General features: G+C 39.9%; 1 protein-coding gene across 4 annotated transcripts in view; it reads left to right on the forward strand.

Annotated features, from left to right (window-relative positions):
* LARGE1 (LARGE xylosyl- and glucuronyltransferase 1) overlaps positions 1 to 18,255 on the forward strand; it is a 282,679-nt gene that overhangs the window by 174,280 nt on the left and 90,144 nt on the right. For all 4 annotated transcript variants that reach the window (XM_074580461.1, XM_074580471.1, XM_074580481.1 and 1 more), the window contains one exon: positions 522 to 693. In XM_074580461.1, coding sequence (XP_074436562.1) covers positions 522 to 693 — 172 coding nt within the window. The remainder of the gene's footprint in view (positions 1 to 521; positions 694 to 18,255) is intronic.

Here is an 18,255-nt window from a genome sequence, read left to right on the forward strand (position 1 = left end):
GGCCCATTGTTCCCAATGACTGGCCTTTTGCAATTCTGACCTTCAAATCCATAAGAAATAAGAGGAAAAAAATTATGTTTGTTATTTCTACTTCAGAGTCAGAAAATTCCAGGAATGGCAAACACAAAAGATTTTGTTTTATTTGAAAATGAAAGCAATCTGCAGTACACCTGAAGTTTTGGATTAAAAATATATTTCAATTTTATCAGGATACATGGATGTCTCAGAGTGGATTGTACCAAGTTGGAAAGGCTTAACTAATTTTAATTATATTGTGTAAAGCGGTTACCTCAAAGAATTTTTTTTTCAAGCTTTCAGAAACTTTGCAAATTTCAGAGCTTCTGAAGTTAATTTTAAAGCAGGATTTTAGATGACTGTTTCCACCTGGCATTTTATGGTGTTGTATTGCTGGTACTCAGAGATCTTACACTACTATAAGAAATTAGTGTCAGGAAGAGTTTCTCTCTCTAATGAAGATTTTTTTTTTTTCTTCCTCTTTCCCACTTCCCATCTCCTGTCAGTCGGAAGTGTCTTGGATCCCCAACAAACACTACTCTGGGATTTACGGGCTGATGAAGTTGGTTCTGACTAAGACTCTACCTTCCAATCTTGAGCGAGTCATTGTCCTCGACACAGACATAACATTTGCCACTGACATTGCTGAGCTATGGGCCGTCTTTCACAAGTTCAAAGGTATTCTAATGATTTTTTTACTGTCTTTATTTGTGGGGAGGGAGAACGGTAAAGCAAACAGTACAATGGGGGTAAAAGAGCTATCTGAGATTTGTTAAATGTTTTCACTCTTTCATTCTTTGGTGTTTGAATATAATTGTTCTATTTGTGAGCTCTTTCCTCAACAATGTTCCATATAGAATGATTGACAGCACTGATTATCTATGTAGTTTGTTTTATTCGTCGAATTATTTGGGAAAGGTGAGATCTTGACACTACAGTAGATGATAAAGAATTATGAGGATGCTGTCGTGACCTACCATTCAGGCACCTGTTGGTATTCAATAGTTGGAAGAACTTGTTTTATATTACTTTTTATTAATAAAACCTAATTATTACTTTCGGTATAACTTTTCCACTGACAATAAATGAAGTTAGCATCATATTTGGACGGAGGAGGAGCATGAAGGGGGCAAATTTCTACATGTGAATAGAAATGAGTTACTGCTTGTTCCTCTTAATGAGTTGATAAAGGATTCTGGATTTGAAGTATCCACCTAAAGTAGTTTTCTCTACTTCTATCTATTTTCCACAGTTCCTTGAAAACCTCCTTGATAGTTTGACAAAGAAAGGACACTTTCAGAGTTACCGTGTGAGGAGATGATCATTAAAAAGTTCCCCACTGTCCTGTCACAAACCAGAGTACTTTCCTGGCTAACACACTGCTAAAACCATTTAATTGTCCCAGGCTCCAGTGTTGCCAGCTTTTCAGAGTCAGAGATGTGATCTATTGTTCTTCTCTTGCCCTTAGAATATATATTGGAGTGCTGGTATGTGCAGAGGCATTGCTGTATCCTGGTTTGAAGGTTTACAGCCCCATAAAAGTGTAGCCTTGATGCATATCATCAGCTCTCTTAAAATCACCTCAAGCAAAGTCAGCCTAAGCAAATGGGTCCATTTATTTACAGAAGCCAAAATAAACCACTATGTTAGAAAGGTGACAGGAAAAAAAAGAGCGCATTTACGGTACTTATCCCATGCTGAAATACACAAGGCCTCTTTGTCTTTCCCAGTACCCAGCAAACTGGCAGGAGCTATTATCTTGAGCTCTACGGTGAAGGAATGGGTGCTAGTACTTGCTTTTCACTGCATTTCGTTCCTTTCCCTTCTCTGGATATTCTGATGTCCCTTTAGCAGGCCAGAAGCGATGACCTACATACTTAACTGAACTATTCACACACTTGCTTCGTTAAGGAAGATAGAGATTTCATCCTCTTCAGGTATTGTTCAAACCTCTTCACTAAGCCTTTCCTTACGCTGAACCTTGAGTTTCATATAAACATATACCTTGATACCCATAATTTACATAAATGTATGCATAGGGAGTAATGCGGTGCTATTGTACTGTCTCACTGTGTGATACTGTCCCATTAATAGTAATATTTTACTCAATATGGTGTATTAGCATGATGAAGCAGGTAAAGAAATGTGTATAAACTGAACTTGGGCATAAAGCACTGCATGGTCAAAATCGGCAAAATCTGAATTGAGACAATTAGGGGGATCATCTCCTTGCTTATATTTTCTGCCATAGTTTCAATGAAGGTCCCTTGCTTTTTAGAGGGGAATGAAACCAAGCATAAAGAAGCTTGTCAAGAAAGGAATATGGAGCAGAGGCAGGCCTAAGATTGGAAAAAGTACAGACAGAAAATATGGAAATATGGAGAAGGGTAATTACTAGAAGTAAAAAAGTTGGTGTAAGGTAGTCTCCATACACCTAGGCAATGTTGTTCAGCTGATTAGAGCTGTGAAAAGCTCTAACTTAGACATGAAGAAAGAATTCCTGTGCTACTGCCAGCCGTCATAACATATGTATCACAACTCCCAAATGTATGATTTTGTAAGTTGTCCGGTCCCTTTTTAATTCCGGCTGACCACCTGCTTCTCCACAATTTTTAAATCCTGACAATAAATTGGTCAGTGTCTACATCTGCTTATCTCCCAGATGGTCATGCACAAAGAAAGAATTAATGGCACAATCCCATAGCCCCAGGAGTTAAGCAGGGTGGGAGGGGGCTTTGAAAGGCACGAATGCCCAAAGTAGCGATCCTAAATGTTGTGGAGGAGAGGGAAACGAAAGTTTCCAAGGACAAGCTTGTTCTCTAGCATGTATCAAAGGACGCAGTCCTATTAGGCAAATACTCAATGGAAATGGATCATCCTGGAAAGCAAGGGCAAGTTGGAAAGATACTGTTGTTCTTTCACTGCTTTGTAAAAGATTGGTTTAAATCATACGGTGATTCTCAGTTTGTCCTCAGTGTCTTTTTCTTGCCAGCATTACAAAAGATTCAAAGGATGTCTCTTGTTATTAGCCCCAAATATTCCTCTAAAAGATCGGTTTTAAACTAATGTTTTCATCCCCTTGTTACTCCCTCAGAAGTCCCAAGTAAGTTTATGAAGATTTCTCTGGGACAGTCTAATGTGTTTGTTGAAATATTAATTAAATAGAAGAGAAATAAAACTCCTGTGAAGGGAAGTTCTACTCTCCAAAGGAACCTGACACTATACCCAACCCCAGCTTGGAGGGCAGCTTTAAAGAAATGTTCAAACAGCCAATTTTTTGCTAGAAGTAGCCGTTATAAACCTGCTTGCACCAGGATGTTGTTTCAGCAAATAGAAGAAAGAAAAGGCAAGAGCTTCCTTCTGCTGGTTGCTGCAGGACAACTGATAAGACAGTTCAGCACAGCGTCTTCCAATTTACAGCCACACAAATAAAGATAGAGAAGGTCCTAGAGTCTGCGGTTCTTTCTGTGCCCAGGAAGACTTTTCTTCCCAACATAAATAGTGACAAAGAGAGACCAGTAGCTCAGATTCTTTTTTTCTAGGACACCACACTTGGAAAAAACTCAGATTTAGGATTGTCTTGCAATTTAACCAGGTCCAATTTGCTGTGTAGAAAGGCCCACAGTATGTTTTAAACAGCACCTGCAAAACCCAGTATCCTTGTTCTGCAAAGGTTCTTCTTCCTGTCATCTTAAGAGTTGCTGAAAAGATCAGACCCTTACATAGCGACTTAATATTTTAGGTGGTAAAGCTACTATTACATTCGCTCTGTAGACGGAAAAAAGAGAGTAGGATTCCTTTGTAAATTATTGCTCTTCTGCCCTTTTCTGATAAGCTCTTTGCATACGCCCTTACAATAAATGATCCAACTATTCTGTAACTGAGTGCACAAATTAGGGCTGTACATACGTGATTTTATTTAAAATCTCTTCTTTGAAGTGGCAACCTTAGGCTTTGGGAGAAATTCACACCTCTCTTCAGTAGCTTGAGACAGTGTCTCTCAAGTATGTAACATTTAAAAATGTCTCTTAGCGGTTACTGTGGGTTGTATAATTATTATTCCTTTTATATGCAAGCTTCAGTCTCTATGCATAAATATGTCTTTGGGAACCAGTAACTTAAATTTCAAGATTTTCCTACTCCGCTAGGATTTGGACATTTCTGCTTTAGCCTCATTCTTTTTTGCTGTCCCAAAGATAAGCAGTCTGTTTCTCTAGGACAGATGTATACCTCCAAAATATTGACTTCAAAGGTGTGAGTCTGCAGCCAGTCTGGTGAAGATAACCTGTCATACATGTTTTCTGTGACTCAGTTGACACTGATTATGTTTTCTATTCATCTTTCACTAGATTTTGACAGTTCTAAACTTGAGAAAGCAATCTAGCCTAAGGGCAGAAGAATAGGACTGTAGATCATATGCATTCTTGGATGAAGCGCTGCAAAGTGTTTCAGACAGCAAGGATTAGTGTAACCAATATGCTTTTATTGCAGAAATTGTGTGAATTCTTCTGAGAAAAGAACCAGTCCAAAGCTATGCTTTCTGCCATCGATCTTAAAGTTCTTTTAAAGGCCACATCAGCTAATTGTTTTACTATCCTTGCTCACTCAGACTCTTGGTATTGAAATGTGGGTTTCTTTTTCCAAGCTTTTTACTTCAACTATTTGTTAAATATGGATTCTCAAGAGCATTCATTGTAAATGCTAGTTGGGACCTGACTGTTACAGTCATTGTAATTATTTGTGTTACAGGTTGCAGTTCCAGTTGGGATCACAGCCTCTTTGTGCTGGGTGCTGTACCTTTACATAGGAAGAGTCTTTGTGCTTTACCTAGTGCCGGGTGACAATTCTTGTGTCTGCCTGGTTCCTTTAGGCTATCACTATGTGTGAGTCACAGCTGAGACCCACGAATGAAACCTGAATAATCCCTGTGGAGATCAGTGTTGGGCGACTCTGTATTAAGTTGAGTGCCACATATAAGGGCACTATAGTATTTCTCAGTGTATGTCCTAACTCAGAGGCTATATTGACCGGTGATGTCCTACTGCTATGTGTAAGTCTCACAATCCAGCTAGTTGATAATGATGAATATTTTAAGTACTTTTAAACGATAGAGACTGGATAGTACATAACTAATGTATTTCAAATAACTCTCTTGTAGATTAAGTCATCCAGAGAATATAAGCTAAAATTAGTGCTTATATTCTACAGTTACATCTGTGGAAGTGACTCTTCTTTGGAAAGCTGATGAAGGCAATGAGGCAGAATCACCTACCTCCATTAACCAAGCATCCAAGAAAGAGAAATGGCAAGCTTGATAGGAAGACTGAGATTCCCATATTCATACTCTGCATGAATAAAAACATGCTATAGAAGCTGTTTGCTTTGTGTCAGGAGCTCAAACAATGATAAAAATCCATACCGACATCATAAATACCAGAAAAGGTCAACAGCGATTTTGGTGCAGGATCAAGTGCCCACAGCTGAAGCAAGACTGGCACATAGTCAATCCCAAACTTAAAATTTGCAAACACTCAGTATGTGCTGCTTTGGTATATTGTTCTGCAGAACGCCTGAGGTAACAATCTAGGTTCTTGCTATTTTTGCAGCTTCTTCAGAAAAAGAGCAAACAAACAACAAAAAAAATCACAACCATCACAAAATTCAACATCTTGTGTAGGTGGTTTAGTAATGATATTCCTACAAGAACTATTATGCATAAGATTGTAGTATCAAATGCATGCATAACATTTCATTTGTGTGTGAATTTAGTGTGCCAGAAAGTGAGATGCTGATGGCACCGGTGAGAGTCAGGCAAAGTCAGCAGGTGCTGTATAAATTTCCCTGAATTTGGCTCTATCAGTGAAGCCCCATTTTAATAAACTATACCTGTCAGACCTCAGCTCTTCTTCTGCAAAGGCTGTACTTTTTATGGGTATGCTCTTCTTGTGATGATGTAAAATATTCAGTTGTTGCCAAGATTAAAATTTAAAATTGATTGTCACCTATGGCTGAAGGCAGGGTTTGAGCCACAGAATTGATTCTGGGCAGGGTTTGTACTTCAGTCTGTCAGTTTACACTGAGTAAATCATTAAAGCTTCCACACATCATTTTGAGATGGGATCTCTGTGGGCTGACACACTGTGTTAAATCCTGCAGAGATCTTTCTGTTCCTTCTGGTCAGTACAATAGGTTTTCTTTTTTTACTAATCAAGAGGAAAGCATTAGCAACGTGCACCTTAGCGTGTGTAAAAATCCATGATATAAGTCAGTCTTTTTGTGAAGGAAACAGGATCACATTGTAGCGGAGTGCGTTAATAAAATTGTCAGGCAGCTATTAAAATGGGTTAAAATTATCTGAATTTTTATAGGTGTCTAAAAAGGCCGAATGGCACTTGTCTTTGCTCATAAAAAGAACATCTGTTAGTTTCTGAAAGACTTGTATAAGTGTTTAATGGTTGGACTACAGTACCTAGCTCATTCTAGGGTTATTCCACAAATGAAATACATTTTCTCTTTGAAAAGGTCCCTGTGGAGACTCTATCTGCTTAAGATTTTCTGTTCCCGATTGTTACATCGTGGTGTTTTCTTCTTTTCTGCTGCAGAAGCCTTGAAGCTTCATTGATAAAGAATCCTATTTGTTAGCTATAGGTGATAGAAATGTTGGGGTGTGTTGTGCCGTTCTGTCTCACGATGCTGTTGTTATCAACTATGTGAGAAACCACGGGAGTGAACACTGAATTACAGTTTATCTTGGCGAAGAGCCAAAGAAAGTAAGGATTTAGTATATTTGGAAAAAAAGAGAAGTTTGTAACCGTGGTTGAAGGTTATTTTTGCTGATTTTAATTAGGAGGGGATCAAGCAAAGACTTACTGATTCTGTGGGTCTAGGGAAAAACACTTCTGTCTCTCCACACTTGCCAGATAAGCTGACTGGCTGGAAGCTCTTTTTTTTTTTTTTTCCCCTTTTTTTTTTTCTCCTAATTGCAGTTTGCTTTGCTATGGTATTCCTTTATTGAGGAGGCGGTATGTAAGAAAGTTGACCTCAGTAAATGAGATCCAGGGGAGAGAGTTTATTATATAGATCAGCATGTGCGCATTCTAGTTTATGGGTTTTAATGTGACAAGGGACATAATCAGAAAATTCTGATTATGAATTGCTGCCAAAATAGAATGGCTGCAGTTTCTAAAACATCTATAGTTCTTTTTTAGCTGAATGGTTCTTTGTCTGTTTCTGCCACCAGGCAGAAATATTTAGAGGTGAAAGGCCAACAGTGCATAGAAATTGGGTATAACTCATGGTGGGGGGAAATTCTAAAATAAAATAAAAGAAAAGATTTGAGTTCTTTATTTTTCCACTTTGATTTCCAAGGGATACCCTTTGGTCATGTTTTCAAGCTTTTTCCCATGGGGGCTGGGAATGTTTTAATTAAAAATGAAAGCTGATATTCTTTTGTCATCTTTTGATTCCACAACTGGAGCTTTCAGAATAAAAACCCACCACATACTACAAGATTTGTAATAAAATCTTGTTGGCAATACTGAAATTTTGAAGACTTTGTTCTACCTTCTCAACATCAATCTTTTGTGCTTTTTCTGCATTATTTTTCTCCAGTCTTTGTTAACCTGCCACTCATTCTACAGCTGTCTTTTTGGCTTAGATGCTGTGATGTATCAAACACCCAAACTAAACATTCTGTGACTCACGTGGTGTTAAAGAAAAAACAGATTTTGTCTCCCCTGAGCTCTTTCTTCAGGATTTAGAGAGACTTTAATTCTATTAATCTCAAGTACTCCAACCATGGAGAGTGGACCTAGAGCTCTTTAAATTGCCTTGCAAATATTTAGTGAGAGAAATCTGGGCAGAGTGTGGCATCAGAGGAGCAAAGTGCACATCCCCATCTGCCTTGACTGGCAGGAGCTGTGACTTTCCAGAAGCTAGAAAATCCAGCTCCCAGAATGTACACACTGGGCGAAGGAGCATTTCTGCTTTGCGTATTTGTTCTTGGCAGAGGAAGAGTGCATTTCTGGGAGCGGGATGCCAGTAGACTGTGCTGAAATGAAAACCTATGAGAGCAGAGGGTGGGAGCAAACTGAGGAGGAAAATAATAACCCCCGATCACAACTAAAAAGGGGAATTCAGTCAGAAGTTGCTGTCCACCAATAAATGTTTGGGGTTGATCATTTTCTCCTGCAATCTGTTCACCTTGTGCAATTATAGACATGCTCCCCCTCAGATACATTCAGTACCCCTGTCCTGTCAACTCACAACTTGATTAATTGTATTTTTTTTAGAGGACTAAAAAATCCTCAAACCCGCATGTCTGCCAGTCTTCTTGAGCGGAGCACACAAATTAAATCTGTGCACTAATCACTCTGGCCAGTCAGTCTGCATTACGCAGGTGACAATAAAGCAGAACAAGTGTGTGAGCAGGCAGTGAACACGGAGGGAGTGGCAACCTGTCCATCATTCCAATTAATAATGTGTAATGATGATTCACACACCTCTGCGTGTGTGAAAAAGCCAAGCAGATGAGACACATGGGTCATTCACCTAACAAATAAAGTTTACTCTGAGGTTTGATAGTTATATTACTAGGACTAAAGAAAGAATGATATTTAATAGAGAGGTTTCCGTGCCTAAAGCCCTCATTCTAATCACGTGCAATCTATCAAGCACATATGCTTTTCACAGTTCTCTGTGACATGCATCGTAATAACTTGATATTCTGTTCCTTCCTCTCTGAACCAGGCATATTCTGTGAGCCTACCTTGTTCTGCATTAGTGATCCGTATTTTTGAGGACCTAAGGCCCCATTTCCAATTACAAAGCTCTTGTCCGAGGTTTCACCTTTTTGATTTCATGCTGCAAATTAAGTCTGTAATACTGTCCTTGGCAGCACATGGATTTGCATTGGGTAAAGTGGCATAGGGAATATCTGTTTCACAGGCTCAAGCCGGAAGGTAGAATGTATTGCCCAGAGGCCGATGATATGATTGTCCCATCAGCAGGGTGAGTGCATGGTATTGCTTCCCTGTTCCCAGGGAAGAGGGAAAAGAGTGTACAAAATTATACTAATTTATTACACAACTGCACTAAGGCTGTGTACAAATGCACCGCGAGCAAAAACCGGGGAGAGTTGCATGAACTAAAAGTTAGACATGTAAACAAAATCAATAATCAGTCCAATTTTGTGGAAATAGTAGAAACCTCACAGGTTTCCTTTTTCCAAGCAATCTAGAGAATCAGAGGTGTTTGAACCCCTTATTTTAACCCTCAAGCTAAAAGAAAGAATTAGATATGTCTGTAATGGCCCGCTTCACTGTGCATCTCCCAAGTTCCTTTGTTTTACTTAAATGTCAAGCTTGCTCTTCTCCATGTTCTTTGCAGTAGTGTCTAGCTTGCATTCAGCATGGGCCAAGCAGTTCAATTAAACGAAGGAGCTTTTCTCCCTCTGACTCCTTCCTCAAGGTAAATCCTTTTTGTGTTTTGAGACACTGCTAACAACAAAAAGTTTCTTGTCCTAGCCCTTCCAGGTATATACCAAAAGGTGATCGATAAACATGAAGTAGAACTCAGGGACCAAGTGTGTCCACAACTTTTCAGTATTTTTATTTTATTTCCTGCATTTAGTCACAACGGAGTTCATAATTTGGGCTTAAGTGTCAAGTATGGTGATCTGTAACACCCTCCGTTGCACAAGGGCTGGTCCTGAAAACAATTTGGACCTGAAAGGCAAAATTCATATCTACCATAAATGGTGTACAAGTTCATGTCAGTAAGAGATGCACATTCGACATTTTCTGGTGAAGACCAGGCCAATTCATGTTTCCTTTGCACCGCCTGAATACTTAAAAGGGTCTCAAGATCTAAGCTGATGCTCTTCCTGCTTGGATATAAGAGGAGCCCTGTGTCAGCTGCTTCTGGTTCTCATGATTCTGGGGTTCATTGCAGAGCTGGGACTGAACATGCCAGCAGAACAGCTTCTTGAGAGCCATTAACTGCTGGCACAACTAAGTGACCCTGAAGCTACTTACGTCCGTGTTTGGGGATATGGTGTTGTTTTCTATCTGCTTAGGGACTAGGAGAGCTGTCAAATAAGTGCTGTTCTGACACACCAAGAGAAGCCCTACGGTGAAGTGAGCCATCATACTTTTTCTCATAAAGTTGTCCTTGGCTCACTCGATGCTACCACTCTTCTGTCATCAACACAAAATGTCTGCCAGTTTATGCTCACAGCAACTTACTGAAATGCACATCGCCTCTAAAACTGGCTCAGAATCTCATGAACTTCATTAATTTATGGTATTACCATGTCTTCCTGCACATGTTATGTTTAATAGACAGTAATAGTATTTCCTTCCTGCATGCTTCAGGATACGATTATTGCAGGTGCCAAGTGGCATTCTGTAGGGCTGTCTACAGGCTTTTTGCCAACCTGCTTCAGAGTCATATTGGCACCAATTTTTACAGTATTTGGACATTCAGGCACTTTCCCATACTACTAAGAAATGATGATCTGAATATTGTTACACTGGTGTCCTAAAATCCTGAGAGAGCATATATAAACTGGTATAAGCTAGCGCTATAAAACATTGGAGTGAACAGGATGACTTAACATCAGTAAAGAAGTCTAGTTCCTATATTCCCTGATTTACATAAACATTTCTGCTTTGAACTTACAACTTCTTTTATAGGCTAACTAAAAAAAGATGGACGAGCAATCTTTAAATATGCTGTCCTTTCAACCCTAGACCCCTGATATGGGTCACAAGTAAAAAGAGTTGGGTGACCTCAGCAGTGTGACGTGCATGAAGGCTGAAGTGCATAAGCAGGGCAGCAAAGGGACACGCTGCTGGGGTATGAGTTTTGAGGCATCTCGGCAGAATTAGAAGAAGATGTTTTCACACTGTCAGTTCCGTTCTCATGATCATATAATTCTTTCAAACACAATAATAGGAAGTGGACATAACTGGTAAGCAAATGAGAAAACAGTGTGGAGACGGAAAGCAGGAGTGAATATACAGGAAAAAAAGAATAGGAAAAGGGAGAAGTGGCAACACATCCCTAGTTAGTAAAGATTCTTTATCTTGAAACCTATCTGAGATTAGCTAAAACCGCCCTATATCACAGTAAATTTCTGTATCTGACTATAAGAAAAAACTTGCCAAGGAAGTAATGAAATACTCAGTAGCATTAAGGACCTAACCCAGCATTTAATTCAGTGAAATTTTGCCCTCTCCCTCCTGCGAGATGGGTAGTGCAGATATCATCCACACTTGGCTGCAGTCAGCAATTAGTCCTGCTGTCGTTGTTATCACTTCTTTATTTGTTTTGCTCTACGGTGCAAAAGTTCTTCTTGTGGACCAGCGCTTTTAGTCCTTGATTCTAAGAGAGGGGTAAGAAGGCTCTGCGCACCCATTGCCATGAAGCCAAGTGGTTTTCTTCCTAAAGAGTTTTGATCACCGTAACATCCAATCTAGTCTTTGTGTGGGGTAGGAAGGCTGAGAATGATTTGTAAAATTGGGAAGAGCAGTGATGAAGCTCCATTTTTGTGATTTTTTTTGCTTTGGTTTTATGCTACTGCTTTTAAAAGGTTTAGTTACCATAACAACCCAAAGCAGTCCTGTATTACCATAGAAACGTGCTGTTGTGGGTGACAGTTTTTATGAGAGTCTTTTTTTTTTCTCTCCTCTTCACGTAGTGTCTTTAACACTGGCCTTTTTGCAGGTATATCACAGTACACTACAGGGATTCCATAAAGTGTCAGAAAGATGTAATAAACAACAAAAATGAAGCATATACTTCATTTTTGAATCCAGAAAGAAAATCTAAAGCTGTGGTTGACTGAGAACAGAGAAAGAGTAAAAGTAAATTCCTGTTGCTTAACTTGGAGGTCAGAAGTATTGAGCTTAGAGCAGGGCTGGCTAATCAGTCCACAGGAGTAAATACTCAAACAAAACCACCACAAAACAGGAGTTAGGTTTTAGATTATGTACCAGGGAGTTAGTGTAAAAAACAACTTTTCATGATAGTTGTCGTTATCAAAAGACAGGACTACTTTAATGTTCTCTGCATGGGGCTGCTCCTTGAGACTATTCAGAGGCTGAAGTGAGAAGTGCCGAACGAGGCAGCCCTCTTATAAAGCACAGCTTCACGCTGAGAGCTGGTTCCAGCTGCATACAGATAGCCTGCGAGCTTCAGGGCGTTGGTTGTGACCTGGAAAGCCCTACGTTGTTTGGGATCTGTCTATATTGAGGACTTTCCTTCTCCCTGTGTGATATCTTCAACAGCTGTGCTCTGCAAAGTCTCTTGCGTTCGTAAAGAATGGTAATAGAGCTTTTCCTTCCACAAATCTGTATCTCCGTTTACTTGTTACTTGGCTCTCCTAGAGCAGCGAACCAGTGGAGCGTATCAGCTCTCTTAACTTCTGATAGATTACTGAACATCTTTACTATCAAACTTCAAATTGAAGTTATGGACCAGTCGCAGACCATTTGCTCTGCCCCAGCAAACCATTGTAGTACAGAGTACACTGTTACAGGTTCATAAGTTTATGACAAGCCACACAACTTATCTGGAAAGAGAATAGACGAGCATAGCCAGATAGCTATCCAGATTGTTACTGATCATTAGTTTTATGGGGAGGCACAAGTCTATCAGTTTCCTGTAATTAGTTGCATCAATGATGAAAAAGCTTTTTATTCCTGATATGCGTGTTTTAAAGAACATAAAAGCTTCCAGTTAGGATCTTGCAAGAGTTCCCCTTGCCACGGTCGAGCAGGCAGCAGGGAATTGCATACACTTCAGACGTGCTTTATGGTTACTGACCCGTTTGTGAGCCTAGACAAGTCTGCTATTATTTCCTTTCATTTGACCCTCAATTCTCCAGGCTCCATTATGGATTTCTGAGCCCTACCTGGGAGTGACGTTTAGTGGGAAACAGGATTTCCTTCCTGCTTTCTGAATGCCTCCCTCTAACCATTCAGAGACACAACATCCTAGGGTGCTCCTTGTCTTTTATTTTCATGGCATTGGAAATCCCTTTCATGAACTTGAAGTTTCCAGGTGAGACCTGTTCCATCTAATCTAATCAAGATTTCCTGGACATGATTCCTTCCTTGATCTTCTACAACTCCTTTCTCTAATCAAGAAGTTTCAAATGAATCAGTCAAACGTTGAAGTGAAATGTTGAAAATACTTGCTTCCCCTTTTCCTTTACATGCTGATGAGGTGTTGACTTCTACTCCACGAAAAAAATTGTAGCTAAACTTCCAAGGGACTTTTATATCACCTTGAAATTAGTTCCTATTTCAATTAAATTACTGAAGAATGACCACCATGCAGTGTGATTTCTACTCATTAATCTTACTAACTAGCTACATTCAGTACAAATCCATTCTTTGAACAGTCTTTCTGCCTCTAATGCAGAACAGGCTGCCATAGCTTCTTCTCTTTGCCAGTCTTGCTGTAAACTCTGTGCTTCATAGTTGTGTTTTATGGCTGGATTAGAAGATCCTAGTTTTCTTAAGAGTTGGACTACAGACAGATGCTCAAAGCTGCCATCTTTTCCACTTGTTTAATAATTAGAAAACTCACTGTTGAGCAGGATATATGCAGGTGTGGGTTCTTAAAGAGCATAATATCAAACCAAATAATACACATACCCTAAGCTTTTTAAAATTGCTGCTACCTCACCCATTACTAATGCTAAGGCAGCTGTTACCTCTTATATGAGCTTCGTTTTTAATGGAGCCCTCTATATCAACAAATAATCCTTCCTTCAGTTTCATGACTGATTATTTTTTTCCTGTCTCACTTGTGCTGCATGAGGCAAGCTCAAGTAAAGAAGCAAGATGGCAATCCCAGGGAGCATGTCAGGGATGGATCTGGGTCTGGAATACGTACCTGTGCAAAGAATTTGTGGAGATTTCCTTTTAAAGTGAAGGAAATGTAAGGAGGAGCTGCAGGTTGTGATACGCTCTTTGCCAGTCCTGTAACAAAAGAGAAGTTATCCTGAGCTACTATATTCACCTGGAATTCTTGGTATATTGGCAGTACAGAACATATAATCAGCATTAGCCTGACCTAGCCAGTACAGCCAGTACCACTTTAAACATGGGCAGCAAACACTACACTTGAATACCAGTGCGTTTTAATGACGATAGTTCTTCATGTACTTCAGGGTTTGTCATTGCAGATGTGACACCAATATTTGAGCTGCCTTGTTTTTCACCTTTCTTATGGTTTATAACCCTTTTCCTATCATCCCATCACCATGCGTTTTCTATAGAGCATTGAAAACATTAGCAGCCCACACCTGAGGCCCATCTGCAGTGCCTTGCTGGAACACGCTCCTTCTGAACTGGCGAGGCACACTTCATCAGGTATCCAGGTCTGTACTTAACCTTTCCCTAAAAGGCACAAAATTATGAAGTGCAGAGACTTATTGATGAAGGCTGTTGTTTAGTGATAGAGTAATTAAACAGCTAGTGAACTTGGTACTGGATCAAAATGTCAGACACCTATCACTAAGTGGTAATCTGGTATAAATTCACTGATTCATTTCTGTTCCAAAATATTAATGGATTAACTATTCTGAGAAGCCCTATCCTGGATCATATACCATCTGTCTTTTCATAGTAAGCTTAAAGTCAGCATAAACTCCAAATCATGTGTTCTTGCTAATGCAATAGAAATGTCATTCTGTGCCCACATTTGATTATGTCTCAGATTTGCTCTGCTGGATGACTCAGTCATGAACAGATCCCGTATACTAATGAACATAGAGCCATCACTGGAGTGAGGCTTGGACTAACTTCGTTGAAATATATTGCTCTAGGGTACCTTCCTATGTAGCTCTGACTTTCATGTCGAAGGCAGATAGGAATGCTAATTTCTTGGGAAGAAGCTTGGAAGGCAGACGCTAAAGTAGAAGAAATTTGATTTTAGTGATCCCAAGCTATGATTAGTCTTAATTTATCCCTTGGTAGAAGAGGAAGATGTTTAATCATTTCTCTAACAATACGTAAGGTCTCTAGGTTGTCAAAATCGAGAACTAAAGATTGGGTTAGGAATCTCTGGAAAGTGTGTTGAGACCTGGAAAGCACCTTTCATTATTTTCATCCCCTTGTGACCAGTGCTTGAAAAAGCAATGATAAACTCTGAAAAAAGGTGCAACTAGAGTTCAAAGCAGAGACAGGAGATCTGTGACTTAAGGCTGAGAGCTTTGGGGGGGGGAGGGGGGGGAGGAGAAGTCATGCTTACATGTCCACCTCTGCAAAAATACTCTGAGGATATGCTTCTTAAGACATCCAAAATAGCTAGTACATTTTGTTCTACTCTCCAAAGACTGCCTCTGTCTGGACTAGCTGTCAGGCAAAACAGGAGCTTGTTCCTAGGAACTGTGTAGCTCTGCTGCCTCGTCCATAGTGGGCCCATTGTCAAAGGGCAAAGAGGAGGCAAACTCTTCCAGGTGAATCAGGATAAAGCACGATCACAGTTGTATTATTAGCCCAAAAGCTTGAAGCACCTTTACCAATTACCGATACCCATTTCCTGCCTTGCAAGTGGAATTAGGATCTCTCAGCAATATATTGAAAGCAATTGAATATCATCCAGCGATTGCCATGAGTGAAGTTGTAAGTAATTAGTACTAATGATACTTATGAGGGAAAACAGGTGTGGTTGAATTACACGTTCCCCATACAGACTTAGAATATACACAAACTGAAACTAGTTATTTAATTATATGTTAGGGTTGTTGCAGAGCTTCTTTATGTATTTCTAGTGCTGTTGGTGAGGAAGTATATTGAGATAGCAGGACGTTGTAGCCATTTCTCCTGAGATCTCACCAAAAGTTCTAATGTAATTGTGTAGAATCAATGTACTAAAAAATACTATTTTCCCCACCAGCGGATCTTGCAAGAATGTGGTGCATTTTTCACTAAAACCCCAGTGTTACTAATGGAGATCTTCAGGGAGACATTTGTGAGATTAGGCCAAGATCCTTGTTTCATTTACCATAGACTGAATCCAGAGTAATTCCATTAGCTTCATTTAAGTTATCCTTGGATTTATATTGGTGAAAATGAGATGAGAATCCAACTTTTAATTAGAAAACAGTGCACACATGAGACGTACTGTGGTTTTTTTTCCTAAGACAGCAGACTTCACTGGGCAACAGAGGTCTCCTAGAAGTAGTCTTACCATCTATGCTCAACATAAAGCCAGGAAAATAGTTGATCCAGATAGGATTTTTTTTCTGAAAAGTAAAAACCCATGAAATTCTGTTAAAATTCAAGAAAAAATTAAGAAACCAAACTTTTGGAACTGTGAAATATAGACGAATTTGGTGTTCATGAAAGAGAAGATGTGATAGCTTTCATTTAGCTTGGAGTAGTGTGGGATTTGTCTACTTATGCCTGAGCTCTAGTTTAAGGGTCTCCTTTATTTATTCCATACGCTATAGCCCATGTTATACTGGCACAGTCCTGTTCCTGAAATGCCATTGCAGTATCGATGGCTGTTGATAATTACTTCCTTGCCAAACTGATGTGACTCCTTGTGAATCACAACGAGATTTAGCTACAGAGTGGCGAGAGAAACGGCTAGATTTGTCTGGCTGTATGGTGCTGTTACGAGGGCACTTTAGATACCTGGTACTGTGCAGATGCTCTGCTGTGCCTTACTACTGTCAGCAATGACCAGAGCTTTTCCTTTCCACATTAAAGTTCAGGCAAGAGTCATCATTAGAGGAAGGAGGATCTAACTCAAGCAGGGGCTCAATGCCAGGGAGCCTCACAAGTGAGACAAGAACCAAGAAGTTCCTGTCTCTCAGTTCCTGTGAAAAGCACAACAGATCATAGCTCTCCCTCTTTATTTTCTGATATACCGCTTTCCACCAATTTCCACCCCATTCACTGTTTCTCTCTGTTTGGGTTTCTAGTCCTCAAGCTTATTAACTCCTACTTTTTCCAGGATGATTTTTTTCTTATTTCCCCACCCTTACTATTATCCTTCTAGGTCTCTGTAACATTTCTGTTCTGGTGGTGTGTGCAATAGGTCTCAATTGAATTACACTTACACTGATAATCAGGGTGCTTTCTACCCCTCTTTCAGTACTGTTAACATTCAGTTGGGCAGCCTCAGCTGAAAGAGTAGGGGAATTTTAATAGCCTGGTGTATCACAGGTCAGGATTTATGTACCTGGCCAGAGCTCCAAATGAGAAGCATGTACAGCATCAGCATGCTCTTTTTGTAGCTGTGAAATAACTGCTGGATTCAGTTTTTATATGCCATTCCTCCCTTCCCTCTCTTTTTATTTTAAGGTTTAATCCTCTCCTTAAAATTTTCCCAAGTCATGGGTTATTATTTTCATAGCCAGTTCAGCCATTCCATTATGAATGCTTCTGCTTTTATGCTGAGCCTCACTGGAAAGGATGTATCTCTGACCCACCTCCACTGCTCACTGTCAGCTGCCTTTGAAGTACATGTAATAAACTTTCTCTGATGGCATAAAGAAAAGCTTCATTAGTTCCAGCCCATATTTGGGATGTACCTCTAATCCACACTTGTTCTGCTTCTTTCTTTTTAATGTTTAATAATTGATACATCTTACCTGACTCATGCAGTCTTACAGTGGTAAGATTTTTGTTGCATTTCCCAACCCCCCCTTAACATTTTCACTCCCTCACTCAAAGCCTGGGTCACATTTACATGAGCATCTGTGAAATGCCTGGCAAAAGAAACCCATGTGCAGTAGCTGGTGATGGCTGGATGGGGCAGTAATCTCTCCTTCCCTCTAGCAGATGTTGGAGAAAGAGAAAGGAGACATAGATCCAAAGATGGGCAGCGGCTCGCCGGGAGATGTTGTATCCATGTTAACACTGGCAGGTCTCCTGAAGAGGCCATACCGCAGCAAAACTGAAGTAAAAACAAGATGTCCAAGAGAGGGTAGCTCCAATGCTCTCACCTGTTTTCCCTTTGGATACTCTCCCATGTAGAGTGTTCAGCATGACTTGGATCCCTTTGTATACCAGCCTCGTTTCAGCTGATTTGCATATGCAAGTATTTCACCTTGCTCACACTGGGAAGTTACTTAAAAGTCTGGTCATCAATACTTGTTGTACCTGTCTGTAGTCTAAATAAGGTGAACTGCAACTTGCATTTGTGTGAAACCATAGAGTTGTTTCACACAACGGCAGGCGAGGTTTGTGTAGTGCAGCATTTTGCATTGGTACA

Source organism: Larus michahellis, chromosome 1 (assembly GCF_964199755.1).
Source record: "Larus michahellis chromosome 1, bLarMic1.1, whole genome shotgun sequence".
Lineage (NCBI taxonomy): Eukaryota > Metazoa > Chordata > Aves > Charadriiformes > Laridae > Larus > Larus michahellis.